At 48.6% G+C, this 22,114-nt stretch overlaps 10 protein-coding genes across 10 annotated transcripts; 4 read left to right on the top strand and 6 right to left on the bottom strand.

Annotated features, from left to right (window-relative positions):
* Positions 1-200: 200 nt before the first annotated feature.
* On the top strand, positions 201-1,073 carry N7455_001364 (putative mitotic spindle checkpoint protein (Mad2B); the record flags this gene model as incomplete). The annotated part of the gene is made up of 1 exon (XM_040951372.2): positions 201-1,073. The coding sequence occupies one exon, from the start codon at positions 201-203 to the stop codon at positions 1,071-1,073; it is 873 nt and encodes a 290-aa protein (XP_040818254.1).
* A 2,352-nt stretch (positions 1,074-3,425) lies between these two features.
* On the top strand, positions 3,426-4,577 carry N7455_001363 (uncharacterized protein; the record flags this gene model as incomplete). The annotated part of the gene is made up of 1 exon (XM_040952027.2): positions 3,426-4,577. The coding sequence occupies one exon, from the start codon at positions 3,426-3,428 to the stop codon at positions 4,575-4,577; it is 1,152 nt and encodes a 383-aa protein (XP_040818319.2).
* A 203-nt stretch (positions 4,578-4,780) lies between these two features.
* On the bottom strand, positions 4,781-6,220 carry N7455_001362 (putative sister chromatid cohesion protein Dcc1; the record flags this gene model as incomplete). The annotated part of the gene is made up of 4 exons (XM_040951245.2): positions 4,781-4,933; positions 4,988-5,154; positions 5,228-5,979; positions 6,102-6,220. 4 exons carry the CDS (start codon positions 6,218-6,220, stop codon positions 4,781-4,783), a joined length of 1,191 nt encoding a protein of 396 aa, XP_040818132.2.
* Positions 6,221-6,942: 722 nt separating this feature from the next.
* On the bottom strand, positions 6,943-8,602 carry N7455_001361 (ANP1/MMN9/VAN1 family protein; the record flags this gene model as incomplete). Its single annotated transcript, XM_040951901.2, has 4 exons — positions 6,943-7,290; positions 7,341-7,660; positions 7,718-8,400; positions 8,529-8,602. The coding sequence occupies 4 exons, from the start codon at positions 8,600-8,602 to the stop codon at positions 6,943-6,945; spliced, it is 1,425 nt and encodes a 474-aa protein (XP_040817852.2).
* Positions 8,603-9,053: 451 nt separating this feature from the next.
* Positions 9,054-10,175, bottom strand: N7455_001360 (glycosyltransferase family protein; the record flags this gene model as incomplete). Its single annotated transcript, XM_040951789.2, has 2 exons — positions 9,054-9,476; positions 9,543-10,175. The coding sequence occupies 2 exons, from the start codon at positions 10,173-10,175 to the stop codon at positions 9,054-9,056; spliced, it is 1,056 nt and encodes a 351-aa protein (XP_040818388.2).
* Positions 10,176-11,779: 1,604 nt separating this feature from the next.
* N7455_001359 (uncharacterized protein) lies at positions 11,780-12,521 on the bottom strand (the record flags this gene model as incomplete). Its single annotated transcript, XM_040951248.2, has 2 exons — positions 11,780-12,139; positions 12,210-12,521. 2 exons carry the CDS (start codon positions 12,519-12,521, stop codon positions 11,780-11,782), a joined length of 672 nt encoding a protein of 223 aa, XP_040818257.2.
* Positions 12,522-13,485: 964 nt separating this feature from the next.
* On the bottom strand, positions 13,486-14,876 carry N7455_001358 (2,3-butanediol dehydrogenase; the record flags this gene model as incomplete). The annotated part of the gene is made up of 6 exons (XM_065603981.1): positions 13,486-13,613; positions 13,698-14,177; positions 14,237-14,323; positions 14,374-14,622; positions 14,677-14,710; positions 14,793-14,876. The coding sequence occupies 6 exons, from the start codon at positions 14,874-14,876 to the stop codon at positions 13,486-13,488; spliced, it is 1,062 nt and encodes a 353-aa protein (XP_065462472.1).
* Positions 14,877-15,243: 367 nt separating this feature from the next.
* Positions 15,244-16,426, bottom strand: N7455_001357 (bZIP transcription factor JlbA/IDI-4; the record flags this gene model as incomplete). Its single annotated transcript, XM_065603980.1, has 3 exons — positions 15,244-15,698; positions 15,753-16,050; positions 16,382-16,426. The coding sequence occupies 3 exons, from the start codon at positions 16,424-16,426 to the stop codon at positions 15,388-15,390; spliced, it is 654 nt and encodes a 217-aa protein (XP_065462471.1). The 3' UTR covers positions 15,244-15,387.
* Positions 16,427-16,977: 551 nt separating this feature from the next.
* N7455_001356 (uncharacterized protein) lies at positions 16,978-18,720 on the top strand (the record flags this gene model as incomplete). The annotated part of the gene is made up of 1 exon (XM_040951239.2): positions 16,978-18,720. One exon carries the CDS (start codon positions 16,978-16,980, stop codon positions 18,718-18,720), a length of 1,743 nt encoding a protein of 580 aa, XP_040817776.2.
* A 1,944-nt stretch (positions 18,721-20,664) lies between these two features.
* N7455_001355 (putative cofactor for methionyl- and glutamyl-tRNA synthetases) lies at positions 20,665-21,999 on the top strand (the record flags this gene model as incomplete). Its single annotated transcript, XM_040951886.2, has 1 exon — positions 20,665-21,999. The coding sequence occupies one exon, from the start codon at positions 20,665-20,667 to the stop codon at positions 21,997-21,999; it is 1,335 nt and encodes a 444-aa protein (XP_040817690.2).
* Between the last annotated feature and the right edge of the window lie 115 nt (positions 22,000-22,114).

Raw genomic sequence — 22,114 nt, 5'->3', positions numbered from 1 at the left:
GGAGTTCGGGGAACCCCAAAAAAAAACTTTGACCGATTCCAAAACATAACAACACCTAAAACTTTATCGGACGTGACGTTGACCGATGGCTTAGAAAGGCAGAGCGATGATTAGCTTCAGGGTGGAACATCATTCAGATTCTTCGAGACTTCGTCAAGACCACCCTCACCGCGGAAACGACACCGGATCGTTAGACGGCAATGCCGATTGCCAGTGAGAGCAGTAGTACCACCACCACCATGACCACTTTCTCCGCCCCGGTCCCTGCTACCAAATCGCTGCCCACAAACCAGTCAGCGTTAGCGGCCTCCTTCACCAATTTCCTCACCGTCTCCGTCCATCAAATCCTATTTCTGCGCTCAGTCTATCCACGCGCGACCTTCCTCCCTGTGCGGGCATACAACTACCCCGTCCGACAATCCCGTCACCCGAAAGTCTGTGACTACATTAACGATGCTTCAATCGCAGTCGGAACGGAGATTCTCAAAGGCACAATCACCGCAGTCAGTATCATCATTTCATCTCTTCGCACAAATCAGCCCCTCGAGCGATATGCCTTTGATCTCTCGGGCTTTCCGCGTGCCCCCGCGGGAGAGGTGAATACTACATTTGAAGACAGAAATGAAGATTCATCTAATACAGGTGCCCCTGTCTCAGACCGGGGCCCCGCACCAACCTCGGTCGACCTCGAGGCACAATTCCGGGCATGTCTAGCGAGACTCGCCTCAGCCTGTGCCCGGCTGACCCCGCTTCCCCGCGATGACGAGTTCAGTTTCACCGTCTGCATTGAAGTGCGGGAAGATGCTTTACCACCGGCAGGGACCACCAAGGAAGAACAAACTTGGATTGTCGCGGAACCGGGCAAAGTGCACCTACGGTCATGCACTGCACCGTTTTCCGTCTCTAAAGTACGAAACGGCGAACCCCAGCAAGCGCCCCCTAAGGTCTCGAATGGCCGTGCCAAAACAGTACCTGTACGACGTGTCGAAGCCGGCGAGCTTCGGTTGGAATTGTGGGTAGAAGAGGCACGACAGAAATTTAACGAACCGGTGGACTCAGAGCAGCCACCATGACCTCGAAACTCTCCGATCCTATTTTAGGTCCTGGGGGAATTCATGTTCTTTGTTCTTTGTTTTTTTCTTTCTTTTTCTTTTTCTTTTTCTCCTTTCTCTTCCTTATCTTCTTTTTTTTTTCTCCCCCTTGACCACCCCCCCAAATTCTGTCTCATTCTTGATTTAGCGTGACCAATGATCGAACATACATGATGGACGAAGGAAATTCTGGAATTGCCGTCCACGAGAAGTGGCGCAAATACATAAAACGGGGAGCGGACGACTTTTGGGACTCACATGGCATTTATTTACATAGATCAGGTTCATATCTTTCCTTTTTGGTGCTTCATTCCCAAGTGCTTATTATTCTCTCCCTGCTCTTCTTCCCATTCTCACTTTCATGACGCTCCTTCTCCATCCTTTTCTTATTTTTCTCCCTGGCTTTTTCATAGCCTTCCATTTACTTCATTTTGCATCTTGCCTGATCCTTGGGTTTTGTCTCCTCGCTCATCTTTTTTGCTGCGGTCCGGCCTTTTTTTTTCTCTCTCATACCATCTCCCATTTTTCCGTTGTATTTCATTCGTCTCTTTTGTTGAAATCAACTACATGATTCTCCTTCTAGCCAATTCAACTATACTACCAACTAGTTCCCAATGTTGCCTCGCTATCTTCTCGTTTTTGCATTTTTCTATATCTGCTCTTATGCTAATGAACCCAGTGGAAATGATTTCCGTCCGAAACCAAAGTCCCTTATGCGATAATGTCTGTTGTGTCACAAAGTTTTATCTGATTTTTGGTTTTCTCTGTGCGTGTCATTTGATTTACATTTCAACTACTCTGTCTATGTTTGTTGCGCCTCTGCTTAATGCCCCGGATCTGCCTGATGAAATTATGCCGCTAGGCCCTCGGGGGGTGACTATGTAAGTATGCTAGCCGGGTATCCAGTTTAGGTTAATGGATACCGTTGAAAATGAGCTATAGGAAGCCATGCTCGTACGCTTTATCTATCCCCCGAGGAATCATTATCTACTTGTGTGATAAAAGCCAAGAGAGTGCGGGAGCTGCGGTCTAAAGGTGAGACTGAGCAAACATTCCGACAAGAGAAACGGGTCAAAGACATTTGACTGCATTTATTATGACATCTGGAGAGATGCTACTTGGGCTTTCAAGGTTGTCTCAAAGTGCATAGCCGAGGATTGTGAGGGTACAATAGAGTAAATCGATATTAATACCACAAGAACTAGTGGGGTTCACCGAAAAAGGAGATAAGTACATAAACGGAAATTCAATCAGCCTTATACGAGTTGACATATAGCACTGACCATTCAATATAGCTTTCGAACTGCCTCTCTATAATTCCCATATCAATTCAAGTGGTGATCCGCGAACCAACCAGTTGTAATTGTAATGGTTGATGTTTGATGGATAGACGTGGGTCGAGGAATCTCTACCTAGGTATATTGTGGACTAAATTTAACGTCAAATCCTTATGAAGTCCAAATTCAATGTTGATAGAACTAAGAAGACTGTTGGGTTTGGAAATTGATATTTAAATCTACTGGTAGGTAGTTCAATGATCTACCAATGTAAAGTAGAATGTATAAAAATGGTCGCGTGAGCCCCAGTCCCCACACAACCTTGGAAGTGATGGAAGCTTCATTGCATAAAATATATACCTATAGAACGTCACAGCATTAATCTAAAACATTTGAAAGATCAACACTCAACAGGTTACTTCCAAGGTGTCAATAAATAGATATGACATAATCGCCAAGGCTCACATGACCCATTGAAACCCTCCGCGAAAGGCAAAACACCCCGGGGGCTACGTCAACCTTGGAAGGGCTTGTAAGGACTATCGTAATGCAACCTCCATCGCTTGTCATCGCTTTGCTTCGGGCCAGTGACAAAGAGAAACACGGTCTGCCTTTTTATATATATATCTTTTTTTACTTTGTACGTATACGGCAGGCAGATCCGGCCCTGATCGTGATGCGGAATGCACGAAGGTGAGGGGGCAATAGGATAGATTGAGTGTGGTTGGTCCAATTGTAGTGAATTGGATCGGGAGAACATACTATCCATGGATGTTCGTGTGACCCATTTGTGGTCATTATCTTTGCCCAGATGAGAATAGAAAGTTAGAAATGACCAGTATATTATGGCATCGGGGCCCCGTCGGTCCACGGGTATCTGGTGGATTTTATTTGGTTTGGTTCTGTTTTTGTCTTCGGAACATCTTTAACCTTTTGGACTTTATAACCCCGGATTTACCTCTCTTCTATTATATCTTTGCACTTACATTTGGTTCCCCCCCTTATTTTGACATTCCCAACTTCGAACAACTCATACTTCATCTGTGCTCAACTCGACATGATTGCCGCAGAAATCCCCACCCTCCCCGCAGGGGAATCCCCAGATCTGATCCTAGTCCCAGCTACAGCCTCAGAGCGCATTGCCTCAATCAAGCTGAACAGCATCGCCTGGAAAGGCCCACTAGATGTGCAAACATACATAGAACGCGAGAACCATCTCCTCCAGCAACGGTTGACGCGCGACGGCCTAACCTGCTGGATCCTAGTGGACCGTAACGAGGCCGAGGACGAGCGCACAATCCTCAGTTCCTGCGAGTCGTACCGGAAGACCGCGCTGCTCGCGCACGACGGGCAGGTGGAGAAGGTTTCCACGCACGGCGTGGGGAGTGTCTACTGCCGACCTGAATTCCGCGGGAAGGGGTACGCAAAGCGGATGCTAGAGGAGCTGAGCACTAAACTCGAGACCTGGGAGATGGAGAAAGAGCCACGGCGGAAGTCGTTGTTTACAGTGCTTTTCTCGGATATCGGGAAGAAGTTCTACGCCCAGTTTGGGTGGCGGCCGTTCTCGTCTTCCCATATGTCTTTACCGGCTACTACGGGTGGACTGGAGAAGGCTGCCACGAGGGATCTGTTTGCTGAGGATGTTCAGAAGTGTTTGTGCAGTGAGACCGTGCTTTCCAAGCTACGCGACCAGATGCGTCTGGCGTCGCAGAAGACGAGTGGTGCTAAGATTGCCATTTTGCCTAACTTTGATCACTTTGTCTGGCATTGGGCTCGAGAGGAGTTTTACGCTGAGAACTTGATTCCCGAACGCTCCCCGCCTGTAGTCAAGGGCGCTGGTGATGACCAGGCTCGCGTATACTGCGCTTGGAACCGGAACTTCGGCGAGGCACCCGAGGATAATGTCCTCTACATTCTTCGGTGGGTGTATGATGAACCCACCTCTCCGACGGAGGAGCAGGCCACTGTTCAGGCCATGGCTGCTATCCTCCGGCGAGCACAGCAAGAGGCGCACGAGTGGAACATGAGCAAGGTTGAATTTTGGAACCCTACTCCCCTTTTGCAGAAGGCTGTAGCTTTGGTGGACCCGAAGGTTGAGCTCGTCCACCGCGAAAAGGAGAGCATCGCCAGTTTACGGTGGACTGGCGAGGAGCAAGGGTTGGGCAAGGATGTGGAGTGGTGGTTGAATGAGAAATACACTTGGTGCTAATCATTCATTCATTGAAGCATCATTTCAAGGTTTGTTTCTTTGTTTGCTCGTGAATCTTCCCACTTTCTTTTCCCGGAAGTGCGGGATCGAGGCGGGTTTGGGTGGCAGATATTATCGTGGTGCTTCTAGATACGCGCGCATCCTAGATTAAATGCTATGGCATTTTACGCAGCAAGTGCGTTAGGTTTTTTTTTTCTTGGCAATCAACGCCGGCCTTTGAGCAGTTCGTGCCAGTTTCTGGTATTCTTAGCCTTCGCGGCTGTGGCTGGTACAGAGGCAGTTTTATCGGTTGGCTGCCGTTGCGAGGGTTCAACAAAGCAGATGGTCGTAGGGTCAGGACTGTTGTAGCAGCCGTTCTGTAGTCAAAATCAGCTATTGCGCCGCAGCTTATGGAGGAAAGTTCGAGTTACCGGTAATTTTGAGAGCGCTACCTCTCCTCTCCATGTCTCAGGCAGACAGTCCTTCCACGCTCGAAGCAATTCACTCCTTCCAATAGCAGACGACGTAGTTGGAGCAGTGGCAGCCAAGTATATTTCGCCAACCCATTGTGTACACTCAACCTTATCAAAGCTCGCCCCTAGAGAACAGCACAAAATCATTAGCCAAGTTCGATACTTGCAAGCACATCCCACCGTTTATTTTTGACTCACATTTAATATCATCCGACAAAGGCGGCCGTTCACCCGCAATGCAGATGCGCCTCACAACAGCCTCCAGCAATGCACGTGGAAACGGAGGCTCCATCTCCTCGTCATCATCCAGAACAGACTTCCACAAGTCTCCGACGAGAAACTGCTTCTCAAGGTCAATGCCCTGCAAAATAGCACCCTCGACCAACCGCTTCCAAACAGCCAAACGAGACCGCGGGGAGGGCCGCCAACATGCCATCTCCTCAGCGCCATCTACAAACGCACAAAGCTCCACCCAACCCTGCTCACACTGCGCCGTCGACACAGGGATATCCTGACACACATTCTCCCTGGCCGTGCGCATCTCATTGGATCCCAGCGGAGCCGTGGGGTCAGCAGAACCGCCCATCGCTATGTCCCCGTCATCATCACTGCGCCGGTCATAAAGCCGCAGACTCTTCTCCAGGAATGGGATGGCTGAGAACCCTCCCGGCGGGATGTGTAGTTCTAGCGTCGAGGAACACTTTGAAATGGTCGTTACAGCTTCATCAGGAAGGTTCAATGCGCCGCCTTCGCCGGGTTCTTCTTCAACGACTTTGATGTCTGCTTGGGAGATTTCGCCGCGGCTTGGCCGGAGAATATGTAGGGAGTTTGAGGATTGAACTTGGCGGATACGGTAGGTTTGTGTTGGTGTGCATAGGTTGACGTAGTCGTGGGCGGTAGGGTCGATTACTGCTTGTGCGAGGGCTGTGGAGGGCGATTTGAGCTCAAGTCTGGTGGGCGTCGCGAATTAGTCGGGGGCTGCTAATTAGGAATGGAAGGTTTTTATTTTGGACTTAGAAGCGTGTGGGTTGCTCCCGGTCTGCTTGCATCTTTGCTCATTGCATTGACTTACACAGGTGCATCTTTCGATGTCAGTAGTTCTTCCAGCTCTGGGGTAAGTTCTAGTAGCCGGAACCCTTCCTGGGGGCGAGTATGTGTGAAGAGAATACTGCGTGAGTCTTGAGTAGACATTGCAGGTTATAATGTGTACAGGGTATGTAAATTGAAACAAAGTGAGAATCGGCGAAATGAAGCATCGACTTTGGACGCGTTGACGCGAAGTGGAGACACACGGACCACCGCCTAAGAGGTTCACGGGGTGTTCGGCTTCATCCGATGTACATCGTAGCCCTAGAGGGTCTTTATGTTGCAGTTACATTATTGGGCCGATTTAAAAGTCATATATTTACATTGCACGCATGGAGAGTCGTTTCTCATCTGTTACATCCTTTTCACCGCACATATTCTACATCTTGCAGCTAATTATCTCTGTACTTCCAACTACAACACTATAGGTCAGATTAGAATTACGTCCTCAAGGATAATAGGCCGTGTAAGCAGCCGGTTACTCTTGTGCATAATACATTGAATTAAAATCGTCAATGTTTTTGCTTTTGAATGGCCAAATTATTGCTCTCCATGACACGCCAACCGTTATACTTCGCTGAGACTCCATAAAAAAGAGAAATAACCCCCAAAATATAAAAAAAAATATGCAAGAACGGAACAACCATGAAAAGCAAAGCTCCTACACTCGCGGAGCTTGGACATAAATATGCCCTAGTCTAAACAAATAGTCTTCCCAGACAGGGGAATGAGACATTCAACTTGCATGTGAGAATACAATATCCCGAATACATCGCGTGATCCAGCCGGCTGGATCAAAGAAGCCGGGAGGGAAAGCCAGTCAAGGATCATAGCTTGGCTTTCTCGACTACTTCAGCTTTCTCGGCTTGGTCGACGGTCTCAGTTTGGGCTTTCAAGTGACCCTGAGTGGAATCCATGGTGTCTTTAATGGGCTGACCAGCCGGGCCTTCAGCAGAGCCTTGCACTTCTTCGCCATCAACAGTTTGATCGGTACCTAGGGGCTTGGACTGAGTGCTGTCCTTTTGCTCCGCTCGCTCTTGTTCCTCTTTTTCGCGAGCCAATCGCTCCACCTCCATTTCTTCCATATGCCGGAGGTCATCGACACTGGGCTCGTATAGATGCCAGATGGTGTAGTGTGGCAGTCCAATCACGGAGAACTTCATCCGTTTAGCCATCTAGGAAACATTAGCAATTGTAACCACCGCCTCGTTGATCACTATCTTACCTTGCCAAACCCTTCCGTCTCGGCATGCTTCTCGAAACTAAAGGCTGGGAAGTGTACACCAGCACGGAATACCCGGGCTTTGGCCAGGATACTGACACCTCCGATCCCGTCCAGCTCCATCTCCATGTCTGGATCGCCGTAGGGATCGCGGAGGTAGGCCAGGTGAGGCCTCCACGTAGCGTACTCGGCATATCCTTCCACGATGACAGCATCCTCATCCAAGGTATCCGCAAGTGCCAATGCAGTCTCAGATTCTTGCCAGGAGTTCAAGTCGTAAGGCTGCTCTCCGCCAAGCCAATCTGGAAGCGGGCGCCAGACATCTACAGGCCAAGCCAGTTAGTTTGGATCCAGACACTCAAGCAACAGTCACCACTCACTCGGGACTGTAACATCCTTGTTGTGCCGCATTAGATCCTCAATGATGGTGAATGGAGCCGTCTCCACGTCCGCATCTCTCCAGTAGACCCAGCTGTGGGCTGGGCGAAGCGTTGCGCTCAGCAACCAATTCCTGGCCTGCGCCATTAGCTTACGCCGGTTCGCCTGCGCCTCAAATCCATGTCGACTTTCCACATCCTGTTGGACTTTCTGTCCGAAATCCTTCTTGATCACGGAAATCTCCCCAAAGGGCATTTTTGGGTCCTGGTCATTTTGGATATCCTCCAACATGCGCGACAGCATGCCTAGGGTGTCATCCCGAGAGTCCGATACCAGAAATGCCAGATCAATTAGGTGGTGCGGGTATGTGAGGTTTCGAAGGTGCGAGAAAAACATTGGGAGGTGCGATGAGGCATCACGGAGCGGGGTGCACATCAGGACACGCTCTTCGCGTTCCCAGCCCTTCTCGGTCCCCTGTACTTCAGATAAATCATAATATCGGACCGTCTGTAGGTGTAGATCTCCGGGTTGAGAGAGAAGGCCGAGCGAGATGGTGGGAAGGATGGCGGCGCGCCAGGACGGGAAGATCAGGAGGAACAGCACTAGCGACACACCGCCAAGGAGGCAGAGGCGTTGGAAGAGCTGCCGGCGTCTCCGAAGGGCGGGTTGCGAGCGAGGCTGGAACCTGGGGGCGAAGGCATCCTAGTCAGTCTCGATTTCAAGCTTCATGATCTGGCATGACGACGGGGCTCCGAGCTCGGACAATGAAAAGCGAACTTATCTCGAATTCCCCAGGTGGGTGATTTGGCTTACCTGTTCGGTGAAATTGAGAATGCAGAACCCCTAGGGTAAGCCGAGTGGCCCTTTTCGAGGACGTGTCGGTTCATCACTGCGGGCGCGGCCGTCGAGGCGCATATGTCGGGAGCCAAGAACTGATGTAGCGGCCGGAGACCCCTAGTGACAACCCCAATTCTGAGAAGGTTAGATGTAGAAGGCTGGAAGGAATGAAAGTCTTATGAAAAGACTGAAATAACCACAAAAAAAAAAAGAAGCAGCAAAACGAAATAAGCGAAAGAACCTTGGAAGATTGGTGATCCAAGGTCTTGGTCTGCTGTGGTCACCAAATCCGGTCATCCGCTTGCAGTAACCGCCTCTTGTAGATGAGATCCATAGTTATGGATGATAGGACTAGGTACATCAGTACTTTTATAAACATAATTCAATATTGAAATACATAACAGATCAAATGCTTTGGATTTTGCCAATTGGCTTCGCTAATTTTATATACAAAATGTGTAATCCCTCCCAATGCTAAAATGTCCATATAATTTTATCCCTTCATAGTGTAAGTGTAGGAGGCGAGATCATGTTCAAACGAGGTTGAAGAGGAGTAGGCGAATCCATCTCCTTTGTTTCCACTTCAATCATTTGCATCATCTGCATTAATAGTTTGTTCACTTTTTCCCCATCACGCAAGCTCGGCAAGACGGATGCGGCCTCGTAATCGCTGTCGAGAATAAAGTAGCGTTCCTTTTGCCAGTTCTCCACCGCGTCGATGTGGAATGCAACTCTGGCAATCGCCTTGGCTGGAACACTGGCCTTATTCATGGAGCTTCGGGATACCATGCGCAGGAATGGCCGAAGCCCGGACCGAGTCTGGTGTGCAACTCTGACCGACATAGGTGCCCCGGTCCGTAGGGTGCTCTGGCCAGTCATGCCTCCTGGATCCAAAGTAAAGATATCGAGCGATATATTACCGGTCTATAATTAGATTTTATTAGGAAATCGAGAAATGAATCGGGAAATGAGACCGAATTGTTAACTTACCCAGATCAAGCTCCGCCTCAATGCATATAATGCAACACTCGCCATTAACTTGCTGCTCCCAAGACGAACGTTCTCTTCCTTTGCGCTCAGCGCAGTTCCAGGTTGCCTTCCGTTTCTTCCATGCTCGCGATCGAAATAATCCAATTTTCCGGAAGATATCGCCGAGCAGCCGATGTTGATCACCTTGGCTCCGCCTTTTGGTGTACCATCTCCAGCCCGGAAAGCCTCGAGCAGTCCGATGGTCAATAAAAATGGAGATAAACAATTTGTCTGATACACAGGGTCGTAGCCATCTGATGTGAGATCATCAATAACGTAAGATGTAGCAACGGCAGAGTGAATTAGACTGGTCACAGGCGGAATGTCTCTGAAGCGAACACGATTGACGGTGGCTTTGGCGAAAGATGCGACGGATTTCAAATCGGTCAGATCAAGTACAAGAACCTCGATCGATCTAGGGCCGATCAAGCGGATCTTCCCCATCAGTTCGCGCACATCGTCGGACCTTATATCCCTTGCCGTCAACAACAGATGGACGAAAGGTTGCTTCTTCGCGATCTCAATAGCGATCTCTGAGCCCAACAACCCATTTCCACCGGTAATAATAACCGTTTCTGTAAGTGGTGTACCCATAATGACTTTTGTTAGGCCAGAATCCCCAAGGGTATAATGTAGGCAGGGTGCCACAGTAGAAAAAAATAAGGTGGTCAAAAGAGCACTTGTACTAGGTCTTCGATTCCAAATATAGGGATGAGAGAGAAGACAATGGAATATTGAGCGACAAAGGGAATTGGAACTGAAAAAGGGAGTTGTCAAAGCGTAGCCTAGTGAAAAAGGTGTTATATACCTAAATAGTGGGATCTAAAAATTCTCCAACCCGCCCCATCCCTATGGATCCAATGCATTAGGATAAACCAATGAATTATATTAGACATGGGCGGTGTCATGTCTCAGCTCACGGCAGAGGCGTGTATTTTTTTTCCCAGAAAATGACGATATTAGATGAATCAGATGCGAACACTGACGTGCTGCCTTAGTGTCAAATAACGAATGGTCAAAACCCCTATGATCTTCCTGCCTGATGCGTGGCATGGCGACTAACTTTTCTTTACGGAGTACCCTTGCAGTAAATGCCGTAAAATTAGAACAAAAAAAAAACAGTGGGGATAGTTAGTTCGCATTGGCCTGGAACTTGCGCAAACCCATCTTGCCGATCAATCATCGATCATGGATCCGGACTACGGAGTAAAGATCTGGGCAATGTCTCGAATAGAGGTACATACTACTCCGTACTCTGTAGTACATAGCCCGGATCTTTAGCCGGGAGGCGTCAAGTAAAACACTCCTCTTTCCCCACTGCCAGCAATGCCTGGGCATCTTTCCCCAAGTCAGCCAAGGGTAGCCCTGGGATCACCCCACGTTGTTCGTACCTAGATATTAGGGGCTGCAAAGTAACCAGAATGCATAATAACTCCATCAGACCTGATCGAAAGCGGCATCACCGTTTCGTGAAACATAGAAATGAAACAAGAAGGAAAAAGAAGAAGAAAATAAGAGTCAAAACAATGGGAGTTTCAGACAAACTAAATTCTAAAAGACGAAGAAATGGCGCTACCCGCAGCTAACACAGATTAACCACACAATGTGCGCATTAATATAGTGCGATCATGCCATATGTTGTTGTGATTCTTGCTTATAATATTGAATTATGACAGCGATATGCTATATTGGTATATGAAATTGGACTGAATTACCTTCTTTGGCTACATTTGACGCCATTTTAAGCATCCTATTTACCACCTGGGCAGAGTATTAGTCATGACCGAGTGCTTAGGTCAGCTCATGTTGTATTTAGGGCAGACCGTCAGGGTCCTCTCTGTCATGTGTAGTCACTCCTTACAAAAATAGAAAGGCTCTTTGTCAGAGCAGGTTTATTGAGCTGGCTAGGCCGCTTGTGAATTATACTAGCCTTCGTGAATGAGTTACTAACCCTCAGACCTGTGCGACACTGACTCTGCCCTGAAACGAGGAACGAGTGAAGGGTTACTACTCTGCACGAGCTGCCCGCAAACCTTTGGAGGGAAAGAGTTCTCCTTGAAGCTACTCTGGCAAAGGTCTCTTAAGAGAACCAAGGCCAGCAGTTATATTTATGGCGATGATAATACTAACAGTGGGTGACAGAAGCATAGCTAGTACTACTCAGACAAGGTGAATCACCCGAAATGACGCTTACTCATTCAACTGATCCCATCAATCCACCTGATGAAATGCGTCCCATCATTCAGCCACTCCTCATTAAGCCAGTCTGAAGGGATAAGGTCATTTGACACTGTACGGATCGGTGTGCTGGCATCGGCCGGTGCGGCGAGCACGTAGTCTAAAATGTACAAGATGACCTTGCGGCCTTGCTGGCAGATCTCATAATTTCCCTTCTGCAGCAGAGTGATGTACTGGATATGCGAGGCGAGGTTGCTGAGGTTCTGAATTACTTCTGAGCGGGCGAAGCACCTCTCCCTCGGCCACAGGCGGGCGTTCTGCGTCTGGCGCAGGACTTCAATGGGGAGAATCCCGGCCGAGGTGAGGCCAAAATAAGGTGTCTATCACGTCAGCATGTGACTGATCCCCAATGCCCCATCACGAGGAGCTCAATAGTGAAGGCGAGAATACCGTCCATCCAAGTTCGCTGAAGGGACTCCCGCACCGTTGACCAACGGCAATCTGGGCAAGCATTGCCTTGAAAATCCGGCGCGCAAGGCCGACAAGAGTCTCAGACTCGGCCAGTGACTGCTTGACCAGGATCCGCTGCAGAAGAAAATTGCTATACAGTAAATCAAGATGAATATAGACGGGAATGGTACTCTTTAGGCGCAGAGTAGTCTCGGTCCTCTCATCCCACTGTAGGTAGAATGGTAAATCAGCAATTGATCGAAGTAGAGTGGTTGCAGAAGGCATACTCAGCTCTTTGTTGGACCTGGACATTTTGGCAGTCGAGGGAGATTTCCAGCACGAGCTCGCGGACGTGGCCCAGCAGCAAGGCCACGCGGCTTCATGTGACCTCTTTGATGATTTCCTTCGTGTTCCAACCTTTGGCATCCAGTTTGCTAATCGCAGCCTCGTGCATGACTGGGTGGGCAACTACTTCAGCCGATGTGAGGTCCAAGGAAGCTGGATACGACAGAATCGATAAGCAATCAAAGGTGGACAGCCAAAAAACGTTGCTAAGTCTTTGTCACTGGAATAGGCGAGCACCATGAGTCGCTTGTGTCCCTCGATGAGGAAGAACGGCAAATGTTCGCCGGCGTCGGAATTGAGAGGGAAAATAGTAAAATTATCATTTATAGAAACAAAACACGAGAGAAAATACCTATATATCTAATGCCAGCCGCCACCAGCTCCGACTCCGATGCTAGTAATCGGGCTTACCCTGCTGGATGTTAGCATGTGTGATTTAGAACAAGCTTTTGTGTCTTTGAGCTCATCATTGCTTGGCCTCTAAAGAGTATCCTCTCTAGGGAAATCGGGGGAGTCCTATCCGCAGGCCGGGTACTATTATATTAACCTTGGAAGCTAGCCTAGTTTACTTTATCCTCATACCCGACTCCGACTAAGAGTTCACACCTTTTGGAGTATATATATATAGAACTGGCCTCCTCGAGGTTATATAACCTTGCTGGTAATAATAATATTTCTTTTTGGGCTTGCTTTCTGCATTTTATTACTATCAAGCATTTGGGTGGATGTTACGCTTAAATGGTGCTCTTTAATAGACAATACATATCCTTGATCAAGCTTGATTGGCTGGAACCCCCCGTTTTATATCGCACGTAGCATGTACAAGGATTGGTGCATAGTCAGGATAGTTATGAGAGGAACAAGTGATTACAGATAATCAAACCAAAAATTGGAATGCACTGCAGAGACACACATGAGCTAACCCGGTGCTTCATGCAGAAATGTCGACTAGAATCTTTACATGCGTATCTCTCTGTTCGATGAGAGCTTTGAACCCCTTCTCATCCACATCCTCCATTCGGATCTTACTGGTGATCATTGGGAGAGGCTTAATACTACCTATACCAACGAAGCAAGAGGTCAGCAGAGGACATATACCTAATTAAGAAGTGAAGACAAAAATTGGGTAGAAGCCGAGCATACCGGAAGCAATTGCATCAATCACAGTCTCAAAGTCACCATCATCATAAAGAGCAGCCCCTGCTACATGCTTCTCCTGGAAGACAACAGCAAAAGCATCAATAGTAGGCCTGTGTTCCCACAGAGAAACGACGACCGTCGTCCCACGCACCCGAAGACCAGATATCGCAGTATCGAGGCCAGCTTGAGCCCCTGAACACTCGAATGCAACATCTGCACCCACATTCCCTGTCAAAGCACGTATCTGCGTAACCGCATCTACATCAACAGGATTAAGGACCTTGGTGGCGCCCAGGGCCAGGGCAAATTCTCGTCGCCGCTCAGAGACCTCCACAGCAATAATCGGGCTAATACTTTTGGCTTTCAGCACCTGGATAATAGCTAAACCAATTGGTCCAGCCCCAACCACAAGTACAGTGTCATTCGTCTGTAGAGGACTGCCACTTACGGCGTGCCATGCGACGGCAAGAGGTTCCACCAGGGCTGTATCACCACCCTGTTGTCAGACTTGAAACAATTGAAACGGAGAAGTCTTTTCTTACCACCGACATCGAGGGGAATGGAATCGGGTAGCAAAATCGCATGTCTGCTGTCCACGACTATGTGATCCGATAAACCACCCGCCTGACCTTGTAGCCGTCAACACCGAGACAAGACTGCAGACCTTAGTATGGCTTACTGCTAAACCCGATGAATCCCACATTCTCGCAGCAATTGAACCTGCCCATTGAACAGTTCGCACACGTGGCGTCGAAGAGGTCGGGCTTGACTACAACCCGATCCCCGACCTTGAACCCCGTAACGCCTGAGCCGGCCTCTTCAACTGTACCACTGAACTCATGGCCCAGAGTGGTCGGCAGCTTCTCCTCGGTTAATGGGTGTGGGGTGACAGGGACGATCGTTGGGCCAGCAAGATACTCATGGATATCTGGGTTGGGTTAGAAATGACTAGCCAACGAGGGGTTTCGGGCATGTCACTTACCGCTGCCACATATTCCGACAAAGGCAGGTCGAATCTGTTAATATCCAGGTTTGTTGTTAGAGACTCAGCCTCGGAGGTAACGTTACGAATGCGATAAGCAGCAATGCTAAGCTTGCCTTGACCTGGCCATTGCCACAAACCGGCTCTTCGACCTCATCAATGCGGATATCATGTCGTCCATGGAAGCGTACAGCTCTCATGATGGACGGATTTCGGGTTAACGGGTAGATCTGTTGGGAGTGTTGTAGAACGGACCGAAGAATGGAGTCTGTGATGAGAATAAAGGGAGAAATAGTAATTTATTGAGAGATTGAATTGCTACACAAATATGAAGAAATATCCTAATTCAATATATGCGAGTGTTACCATCGGTTCGGCATACCCTGTTTGTTTGGACCAGGGACAACCCCTCTCCTGGGGTCGATGAACCCCCGCGAAGATACGTAGTCATCTGGTGTCGCTCATCTCAACTGGGAAAGACCCCTGCCTATCACAGATTTTCTCGGACATCATGGATGTGCACCTGACGGTTGATACTGCGGGGGTGTCCGACGTAGAGGGGTAAGTCTGGGCATATCTCCACCCAACAATACGAACAGTGCTTATAACAGTTCCCTGTAGACCAAATAACAAACAGAACCAAGTGGATACGGATCCAAAACCAATCGAATTCGTCACTTCAGAGACCAGCTCTAATTCTCGAGTACCAAACTATGTATCCTTGCTCTTGCGATTGAGAAGACCCTTCAAAGCATCCGTTTCGCCTTCAAGCTTGGAACACCGAAGTCTCCAATCATCTCTTTCCTTCCGGACCTTCTCCAACTCGGCTTCAAGTTCCTTCATCCGATCCACACGTCTTTGCCGGCATCTCCGCGCCGCGAGGGTGTTGAGTTTGCGTTTTTCTACCCGTGATGAATCAACGCGGCTTGGCATATCATCGCCTTGGGAGGTAGAAGGGCTGGATAGAGAAGTGGCAATGGGAGCAGGGAATGGAGAGATAGGGGAAGGGTGCGAGTGGCCATCTTTTGAACGTTAGAAACAAAATCCCTTGACTTGGTTGAAGAGTATGATCATACCTAGCGAATTGGCGGAGCTAGCAGCAAGAGATGCAGAAACATAGTGTTGGTGCTCGATTGATCCGGAATCCGAAAGAGAATTCAAAGCAGATACAGTCCCATACCCAAGGTCCATAACGGGGACATCGCCACCGTCATAGCCAGGAGGGTACGGGGTCGAATGATCGACAGATACGAAATTCCAGTCGGTATCGACAAAGGACAGATCGGGTTCTGCCCAGAGTGGCGGCTCGTGCGTGAGGGTATCAAAGGATTGACAGACTGGCACAGCCGAGGGGAAAGCCTTCCAACGGCGGCGCTAGCGATGAGAGGAGGTCATTATCGGTGTACGGATGAAGACTCGCCCATGGCGAATATTCAGCAGGCCCTTGAAGGCGTTCCTGCGTGCCGGTGCTGGGCGGGTTGGAACCAGTGAATGGAGATCTGGATCGCTGCCGCTGCGCTCGAACAACTGCAGGCGGACATCGCTGGATTTCTTAGACGGGCCTTTGCAGACCCGTGACGCTTTATATCAAGATGATGAAGGGGGGACCCTAGTGTAACTGTAGGCAGGGGTCGACTCTGTAGGAGTCGTGTCCTGAGGAAGAAATTGAAGGACAAGGCCAGGCCATATAAAAGAATGAGAAAACCAAGGGATGAACTGCGGCACCACATGGGCCCACAGTAAGCATCATGTGATTGGTTGTGTATGAACTAATCCCCCACGACTCATTATGACTCATTTTAGCGTCGTTCAATTGACCAATCATAGGGGATAACTAAGGTAGGCTAACCTTACTAACCTTGGAATGCAATGTGTGCACAGACCTTCCATGGTTACATACTGTAGTCATGAGGGTTACACTTAGACACACCTAAGCCACACTCGGATTGAGTTTATGCATAAAAGGAGCACTATGTTGTTCTCCGTGGTAAGCTATACGAACTGCTAAGAAGATCCAATAATTTACCGAACAGGTGCCATTCGGATTCAGTGATCTATTACAATATTAATTAAACTACCATGTAGGGAGGAAGATGTCGACAAACTTCACATATGAGTTCAGAGTGCCTATGGTAGTCCATAATGGCCACTCATCATAAATGTATCATTGTACCAAGGTAAAGATGAGTTATTGCATGATGATCAGCTCTACAACCTTCAAATATGAATAATTGTGATACCTGCCAGCACTATCTTCCTTAAAACACGCACCCACCACATCCACCTCGGGTTTTCACAAGTATGTCGCTCTCCAATCCTGCTCCATCGGAGTCCAAGCCAATTGCCACAATCAAAGCGGCATGCAGAGTTTTTGGATACCTCCATGCAAACCCTCCGCGGCCCCTCAAGATCTGGCCCGATGAGTTGGAGCTGATTTATTTCATCGTCATGAATCACTCGGAACCAGGACAGACCATCACTACTAGTAGCAGCTCTGGCGTGTCTATTTCCATCCCTCAAAACCTTTCGCCGACCCAATTCCCTTTCCCAAAGACATGGTTGACCCATAAAGGACGAGCGCAAAGGGCAGCGAAGGTCTTTCTCATAGACGCCAAGCGGATCTTCCTCATGACAGATGCTTTTCAGGATTGGAAGAGACAACTATTCACAACGTCAATACTTGATCTGCCTAATGAGTTGTTGCAGCTCATTGCAGCTCGGTTACCGGCAAAGTCTCTCGCTAGACTCTCTCAATTAAATCGCCGTCTCTTCAACGTGATAGGCTTTGAGCTCTGGAGCCTGGATAGGACACTCGGGGCACTGACATGGAGCTTGAGCCACTATCAGCTGACAGTCTATGAAAAGGCAGTCGAAGAACTCTCGAAGATTCCTGAAAGTATGGTTAATGAGTCTGCGTGGAAATTGTTTCCTTTGATAGACACTAAAAATATCCATATGCTGGAGGGTATGGCTTTGAAAAACGGTTTTATTGGGAAATTGTATCGTGAATTCCTCATGGACACGCTGTCGCACAATCTAGAACGGTCAAACCCCACACATCTATCTGTTGAGGAGGTCCTCAAACTAGGGGCTGATCCGAATAGTCTCAGTGATGACACCTACCTTTACGAATTTGAACTGGAGCATATTCCAATGCTGTTCATTGCTATCTGTGGTTCGTATCATCGCTGTGCTGACTTTCTAGAGCATGAGGATTGTTGGCACGAATACTACCTTTCTTTAAATCCAACAGGGAGCGTCGATAAGGTTCGCTCTTTTCTCAAATACGGGGCTGATCCAAATACCCACATATCCGACAAAACATCGGCACTTCATGTGGCAGTCTCCTTGTGCAAGTCCTGGGGAAAGTCACAGATTGTGAAAGAATTGATCGAATATGGCGCCGATGCAAACGGAATTGGCCCCCAGGGGAAAACGCCTCTCCACTTGGCAGTTAGTCGAAATAACTGTTTTAACTTCCACGATCTCTGCAAAGACACAATCAATGCCCTTCTTCAAGCCCCAGGTATTGACCTCGATCCACGTGATGAGAATGGGCGTACGCCCTTGAGCATTGCTGCCGGCCTTAACAGTGCCGTCTCTGTTTGGTTTGTGGATAGAATGCTCAAAAAGCCCAATGTTGATATCAACTCCCAAGATATTCATGGGAAGACGGTATTATATCATTCAGTGGAGAGCGGAAACATAAAAACTACCAAGCTGTTGCTGTCGCGGCGTGGCATCGACCCAAATCTCAATACTAAATACTTGCCCTTGTTTTTCGCCGTTTCGAATGGAATGACAACGATAGTGGAGAGTTTGCTAAGCAAAAAGGCAACCGACCCGAACTGGAAAGACAGCAATGGGCGTCTCGCTTTGATGTTGCCAACATCAAAAAATATAATTAAGCTGCTTATCGAAGCTGGTGCTGAGCTGGACATTCGAGATAGCGCGGGTCTGACTGCACGAGAAACGATCTCCCAGGCGGGCATCAATATTGAGCAGTTAATGCGCTCAAGCAGAAAAAGAAAAAGGCAGATTTGACGATATTAGCCAAATTCGTACCCCGTTTCATTGCTATATTGATCTAGGATCCGGGGTGCTAGGTGCTAGATGGTTGCTGGAATCGTTCATGTCTAATTTCCCCATTTAATCTTTCGCAATTCGGAGTCCATTTCATAATTTAAGCATTTTTTCCGTCTTCTTCTGCAGTCTATCTATAGTGCTTGAGAAGGGGAAGGGGCAACCTATCTAGAAAGAGGACACCCAGAAAGACACCTAGAAAGGCATCTAAAAAGACTACCAAAAACATATGACAAGGTCGCATAAGCGACCGACCATGTTTGTTCAGTATCATCAGAGAAACAAGTATACAAACTACCAATTTAATCATAGATCTTTCCCTAGTATTTTCTTTTATTACAGCCTCATTACGACCACGGTTCTTTATGGAGTTCAGCCAGAATCGTATTTAGTCCTTCCCTGCCCCCGACAGTCTTTACAACCTTCAGAAATACCTAGGTAGTATCTGGCAACATGACAACATCAAATATTGCAACTCTTCCAAAACTCCCCAAAGAAGCCATTCGTTTGGCCCACGTTCTCGAAGCCTTCTTTCAAACAGAAAAATCGTGGGCTGGTCTTTTGCATCCCGAGCAAAGAGTTCTGATTACATTTATTGCGCAGAACTATGACACGGGGTCTACTCCGTCGACAAGTATGATATGACTCGTCTCCTCCTAGCGCAGGATAGACTTGATCCAAATCTTGGTCCGGGGAATGATTTTCTATTGTTGCTTGCTGTTAGACTTAACCGGCAACAGACAGTGGTACATTTGCTAGAATCGAAGCGACTCGATGTCAACAAGCAAACCAATACAGGGCAAACCGCTTTGTTGAAAGCGATTGATGTAGGCAACAAGGAGGTCGTTGAGATGCTTGCTAGAGCTGGTGCTAACTCCGATGTTGGAATGAGAAACGGCAAAACAGCTGGCAGCAGGTATTCGTGTCAAATGGAAGACGGGCTCAGTATGAGTTGAAAGTGAATTGCTCCTTTGCTTGTTTGGTTCCTTACTTCCTAGTTTCCTCATACCTAGTGGTTGGACAGACGTGGCGAAAGAAGCAAAACAGAAGAAATGAGTTTTATGTTAGCTAGAAATTACCTATTATTGTGGAAGTGGGAGCTAAACTTCCTCTGACCAGTAGATCCGAATCGCTCCAGTGCTACAAGAAGGACATATCAATAGTATATTCAAGTTAAAGTTGCAGCTTTACGGTACAGTTTCTAGTCGATGTTATATATGACAACAGGGATCTGATAGCAACTTGCTTGTCCTCTTGATTCGCTTTGTCGATGGAGACCTAAATATAGACATTTGAAACTGCCGCACAATAATGCCTTCACCTCACTAAGCTGGCCGTTCTCTGTCCAATATAAGTTCAAGTAATATGGCATAGGAGCAACCTTGGAAGTGCTGAAGATGGGTACAATTAGTTCTCATCTAATCCGCTGTTAAGGATAGTCCAGTTCAAAAAGCTTGTCTTCCTCTTGAAACTTAATTTTGATGTTGGGCTCTTCCGACGGTGAGAAATGGTGGTATATAGGGAATTCATGATCAAGAAGATCTTGATTTAAACACAGACAATGAGACACCAAGATCAAATCCTCTAGTAACATGCTTGAGGTATAACCACAAAGTACTCCAGGGCTGCTACGGGCCCTATAGGCTGCTGAGTCAGCAGACACAGGCCACCTGGGCAGAAAAATACCAATCCAAAGGTATGAGTGCTTTGACTGTGAATAATAAATAAAGCAGTTAATTCTCACCAGATCCCTATATAAAAGGGATCGTCGTCAAGGTGAATTCTCTCAGGTCGACCCTATTGCGGGCCCGACTGACAGCCCCGCGGGTCCAATCGTTGACACAGATCCGTGCCCCTCCTCGATTTTCTCTTCTTCCACTCCCAACCCCTCCACGAACATACACCATGGCGACGGCAGCAGCTCCCGATACCTCTCTTCTCTCCCTTCTCTACCGGTCGTATCCCGCCGTAATCTCTTCCGATTCGACCGACCCCGACTACCTCCACGCCTCGGCCAAGATCTTCCCTCAGGTCACCTTCAATGAGACAGAGGAAGCCGACATCAAGCAATGGCTCAACACCGTCTCCGGCCTGAAGACCTCTCTCGCCAATGACCAAAAGGACGTCACCACTGGAATCCTCGACCAGCTGAACATCCACCTCGCCACCCGCACCACCCTCCTCGGCGCGAAGCCCTCGGTCGCCGACATTGCCATCTACGCTGTCCTGGCCCCCGTTGTTGAGAAATGGACACCTGAAGAGCGCACCGGAGAAAAGGGCTACCACCACATCGTGCGTCACGTCGACTTCGTGCAGAACGGCCGCCTATTCTCGCTCCAGATCCCAGAGGAGGAGAAGATCGCCATCGACCTGAACGACGTCAAGTTCGTGCCCAAGCCCGTCGACCCTAAGGAGGAGAAAGAGCGCAAGAAGCGTGAGAAAGCCAGCGCCCAAAACCCCGACGCCAACAACGAGTCCAAGCCCCTCGTCGTCGGCCAAGGCAAGGCCGAGCAAGCCGCCAAGGCCCAGACACAGGCCGGCGCCGACGGTGCCCCCGTGAAAACCAACAAGAAGGAGAAGAAGGAGAAGAAAGAGAAGGCCCCCAAGCCCGCTCCCGCCCCCACTGCGCCCCCTGCCCCATCACTGATTGACCTGCGTGTCGGACACATCCTGCGTGCGATCAACCACCCCAACGCGGACTCGCTCTACGTGTCCACGATCGACTGCGGTGACGCCCCAGGCAGCGACAACACCTCTCTTGATGAGGAGACCGGCAAGACCGTGCGGACTGTGTGCTCCGGACTGAACGGACTAATCCCGTTGGAGGAGATGCAGGGCCGCAAGATCGTTGCCGTGTGCAACCTGAAGCCTGTGACCATGCGCGGCGTCAAGTCTTGCGCGATGGTTCTCGCTGCATCCCCGCGTGTTGCCGAAGGCGAGGACTCGCACGCCGGTCCTGTCGAGCTCGTTAACCCTCCTGCTGATGCTCCTGCTGGTGAGCGTATCAGCTTCGAGGGCTGGAATGATGGCCAGCCTGAGAAGCAGCTTAACCCCAAGAAGAAGGTCTGGGAGACTTTCCAGCCGGGTTTCACTACCACTGCGGATCGTGAGGTTGCCTTTGATAGCAGTGCTGTTCCCTCTGTCCTTGGACAGGAGGGCAAGCCTGCTCTTGGAAAGCTGGTTGCTGCCTCTGGTGGTATTTGTACTGTTAAGAGCTTGACTAATGCTACTGTGCGGTAAGGGATGTGAAGGTGTTCGGTATATCTGAAAATAAAACTAAACGCATACCCATGAGAATATGAAGAAATCAAAATTTCCCAAGTTCGTATTATTATTGTTATTACATCTTAATGGA

This window comes from Penicillium solitum (genome assembly GCF_028829755.1).
Source record: "Penicillium solitum strain IBT 25940 chromosome Unknown utg000001l_segment0_segment0, whole genome shotgun sequence".
NCBI classification, from domain to species: Eukaryota; Fungi; Ascomycota; class Eurotiomycetes; order Eurotiales; family Aspergillaceae; genus Penicillium; species Penicillium solitum.
Note: the sequence above shows the minus strand (reverse complement) of the source record. Positions and strands in the feature narration are given on the sequence as shown.